The sequence below is a fragment of the Macadamia integrifolia genome, chromosome 8 (genome assembly GCF_013358625.1).
Source record: "Macadamia integrifolia cultivar HAES 741 chromosome 8, SCU_Mint_v3, whole genome shotgun sequence".
NCBI classification, from domain to species: Eukaryota; Viridiplantae; Streptophyta; class Magnoliopsida; order Proteales; family Proteaceae; genus Macadamia; species Macadamia integrifolia.
The window spans coordinates 9147241-9151071 of NC_056564.1; the positions used below are offsets into that span (position 1 = coordinate 9147241).

General features: G+C 39.2%; 1 protein-coding gene across 1 annotated transcript in view; it reads right to left on the reverse strand.

The window, feature by feature from the left end:
- Nucleotides 1-589: 589 nt before the first annotated feature.
- Nucleotides 590-3831, reverse strand: part of LOC122086254 (O-fucosyltransferase 28) — a gene marked incomplete at its 3' end in the record, with an annotated part of 3543 nt that continues 301 nt past the window's right edge. The window contains 8 exon segments of the mRNA XM_042654996.1: nucleotides 590-809; nucleotides 1238-1714; nucleotides 1798-2027; nucleotides 2127-2259; nucleotides 2334-2422; nucleotides 2525-2595; nucleotides 2695-2767; nucleotides 3277-3787. Coding sequence (XP_042510930.1) covers nucleotides 590-809; nucleotides 1238-1714; nucleotides 1798-2027; nucleotides 2127-2259; nucleotides 2334-2422; nucleotides 2525-2595; nucleotides 2695-2767; nucleotides 3277-3787 — 1804 coding nt within the window.

Consider the following 3831-nt stretch of genomic DNA (forward strand, 5'->3'; position numbering starts at 1 on the left):
AGTTGAACATGGAACAGAGGAATAAAGAATTAAATAAGGTACCCCTGTTATGATCTTTTATCAAATATATTAATCTTTCAAATCAACAATCAAAGCCCAATAAGGCTATGGTATTTGGCAAACAAAAAGAATACAATCAATGAAAGGGGGGAAAAAGGTCAATGTAATCACACGAGTGAAATGAATCTACATTCCATCATGTAACTCTACTCACTCCCCATTTGATTGGGATGATGTTTTGTATACCTGCGACTACTCTGGATTTTTCTTCAGATCTTTGTAGTCTTTTCTCTGCTTGTCTTGCTCTCTCGGGTAGTGAAAGCAAGCAGAAATTGAAAGTAGCAATGGCAAGGCAGCTTCAGGTGAGTAAACCTCAAGATCTCTCTTGGACACCACACTACAGCAAATCTGCTAACAGGGTGAGAGATTAATTTCTTTGACACAAATCCCATGTTATCTACCTATAGAACAATGCCGCGTGTTGTGTCGTGTATGTTATAGCATGAGCCCTTCTCATCAGAAACCCAAAATCCTATCTTTGTGAAGCAGAGCTTTGGCTTCGTCTTATATCCATTTTTGCTAGGGTGGTGGTGGTGGTGGTGGTGGTGGTTTGTTCCTGTGGCTTCTCACAAACACAACCAGGGAAAGGATTTGCATAGAAATTCTCCTCCAGTCTTGGGGATTCGCCCACTTGTCTTAGATAGGGTCCTCCCACCCTATCGAGGTGTAAACTCTCTACTGATGATGAGAAATCCTCCCAAGACATTTTTCCCTTATCCATCTGATCAATCAGTCTCACAAAGCTGTATCTGGAAGAAAGAAAAAAGGTACTAGAACACATTAGCAATGGCAGGGAGAATTTTGGTGCTCCATTGTGATTCTGATTGAAACTATGTTTGGCATAAAAAATTATTTCTTTGAAGTTATTTTTTTAGAAGTGAGTGCAGAGTGATGCTGTGGGAATTGTGATTCTCCATAATGGTTCTAATTGGAATTATATTTGGGACAAATTTAATTCTTTCAGGTAATTCAACGACTTCAACTTTTTTCCTTTTTTGGGAGTGTTCTTGAAGTAAGAATCACTTCCTCATTTCCTGTGAGGAACATTTATGGTGATTTATTGCATTTACTGAGAATCAAAGAAGTGTTTCCCACAAGAATCAGTCTGAAAAATAGAAGCTATAACACACCCATTGCATTAGCCTTGTAAACCAAAATCATAATTTGTGAAACATACCTGTCAGGGTTGATGGTCTTTCGAAATCCTTCAAACTTCCTATGGCCCTGCACTGCTTTAGCCATATTCCCATCATAGGTGTAAACAAAGACATCACTCTCAAGTGCTACAATATAGTCCAAGGCAGCAAGACGATTCTGATAATGCTTAAAAGGCTCTAATTCTTCTTCTGTTGCTAAAGTGGAGTGGGAGAAGACATTCGGGTACTCGGCACGGAATGCAGCAATGCTGGTACTACCATAAATCTCCCCTGCAACTATGTAAATGTTTGTGTTGGAAGGATAACCCATGGCTTTGAGGAAGAGAGCAGCTTCTCTAGGAGACATTGGGCACCCTCCTTGCAGCCGCCGTTCTTTGCTATTAATCTCCTTTTCCTTCCAATGCTTCACATTGTACCTCATCATTCGGAGCTCTTCGGCCTCCTCTGAGGTAAGGTTGTGGCTGCAGCCAGTGAATGCAAGCATGTCTTTCTCATATCTGTAATTACAATCAGCATTGTTAGCCAGATTGAATTTACATGACACAAACCTCCTAAAGGAACCATGTCAGTAGATGAGTACCTCAAATGAAGAGCAATGTATGGATTACTATTGTTCCTTAGTCTATCAAGTAATGTCTTTCCAAGTTCCTCTATCTCATTGCTGTACCGAATTGCCTGGTAATTAGCACGGCACCGGAGCTTCTGGATTGAACTCGAGAGGCCATTATTGGCAAGACGTGAATCAGTGTGTGTAAACTTCATCACCTTATGACTCTTTAACAAAGGTATGTGCCCTCTGTAGTAACTAGCCTGTAGAAATTTAATAACTTTACAGCTCAATCAAGGAAGAGAAGGGAGTAGAATGGAGCCATGCATGAAGGGTTTTGTCCAAAAAAAAGAGTCACAGACCTTGGACCAGGAAACAGGAGCCTTCGAAAGAGGTTTAATGGCCGCGTATTCTGGTGGAAGAGAATCTACTATCTCAATATCATCTCTCAGTACGTCTATGAAGTGCCTCCAATCAAAAATATCTTTAAAATCACTGTAAAAATGTAAGATGAAATCAAGGGACTGATGATGTAATGTAATCGAAGCCTAAATGTAAACAACACATACCTTGGATCCGTCCAAAAGGAATCATGATCCAGGGAAGGAAGAACCAAAGTAGCATTCATGATCTTTGCTACTGCAACCATATCACATATCTGCATTTTCAATAGCATAGGTGAAGTTAATGTCAAAGATTATGGAAAACCCAAAAACCTCTTAAACTTGGAAAATACAGAAAGGTTTCAAAGGATTCTTACTCCTGTTCTCATCTGATTTAATCCACCATTGGAATGAACTAGAATATAACCATTAGTGCTCGTTTCCTTCCCTGAAAATTAAACACCATGAGCAAAACCCAGATGTATTTAAAAGAAATCTATCAAGTTCGTAACAAGGATTGAAATTTTTGAGAGAGAAGAAGCCGCACTTATTTGATTCCGTGTTCGATCAATGCATTGGTAATAGTTGTCGCTGTCTGGTTTCCTCCAAATTCCAGGACTCTGTAGAGCAAGAAATCCCTTCAATTTGAAAATCCAACAAAATTGAACAGGAAAAAACCCACGAGAAATTCATAAATATATCTAGAAACACCTGCTTGTTTAGAATTCAGAAAGCGTCAAATTTAATAACCCAATTTAGGGAAAAAAAAAAAGTTTCCAATTTGGAAACTAAAAATTTTAAAGAAGCAAGCTTTATGAAAAGGAAAATACCAGAATTTCGGTATTAATAACCCAGAAATTCTCTAATACAACAAATGGAGATAATCTAATAGAGCAATAAAATAGATGGCTTCCTTAAATAAAAGGGTAGAGGTGGGAGAAAAGTCAAAATCCAAAAGGGCATGCATTAATGGCGACACGGCTATTGAAGAAAACAGAATTCAAAGAAGTCCACAAAAAAACTAATGAAATTGAAGCGAACTCATTCGTCAAAGAAAAAAAGAAGTAAAGAACAGAGGATGGCAAAAGAAATTATAAAGAAAGAAAAGAAAAAGAAATCATTTTCTCACCGGATATTTTTCCAACAACCGCTTAGAGGAGGACACGGCTTCGGTGGGTTCATCTTCCTTCACAACCTTCTGTGCAATGGACCAATCATCCTTAAGGGTCTGAAGAATCAAGAGTCCATTCTCTCTGCTCTTCCCATTCGAATCCACATGATTGATTAATGATAACTTCAAAAACGCAGAAAAGACGGCCAAACTTATAAGCATAAGGAAAATCCTACGAGCCATATGCTTCCCTGATTTCAATGACTGCAACCCTGAGAGCATCCCAAGGATTAAATGTTCAATGCAGAGCAGCCATGGCTCTGGTAAACGAACCAGTCTGAGGCGGAACAACATAAACCGTATCAAAGCATTGTGGTGGTGATCATTGGAATCACTGCCATTGCTATCGGCTTCTTCGTCAGAGAAATCATCGGGCAAATTCGTTTTTTCTGCATCAACAGGATCACTCACTCTCCGTCTCGTCATGGGTCCAGAGATTCTAGGACTTCCGTTACAAGAGTTTGCTCCACTGGTGGACATTACCGAAAGAAACATAGAAAAAATGTAACTACC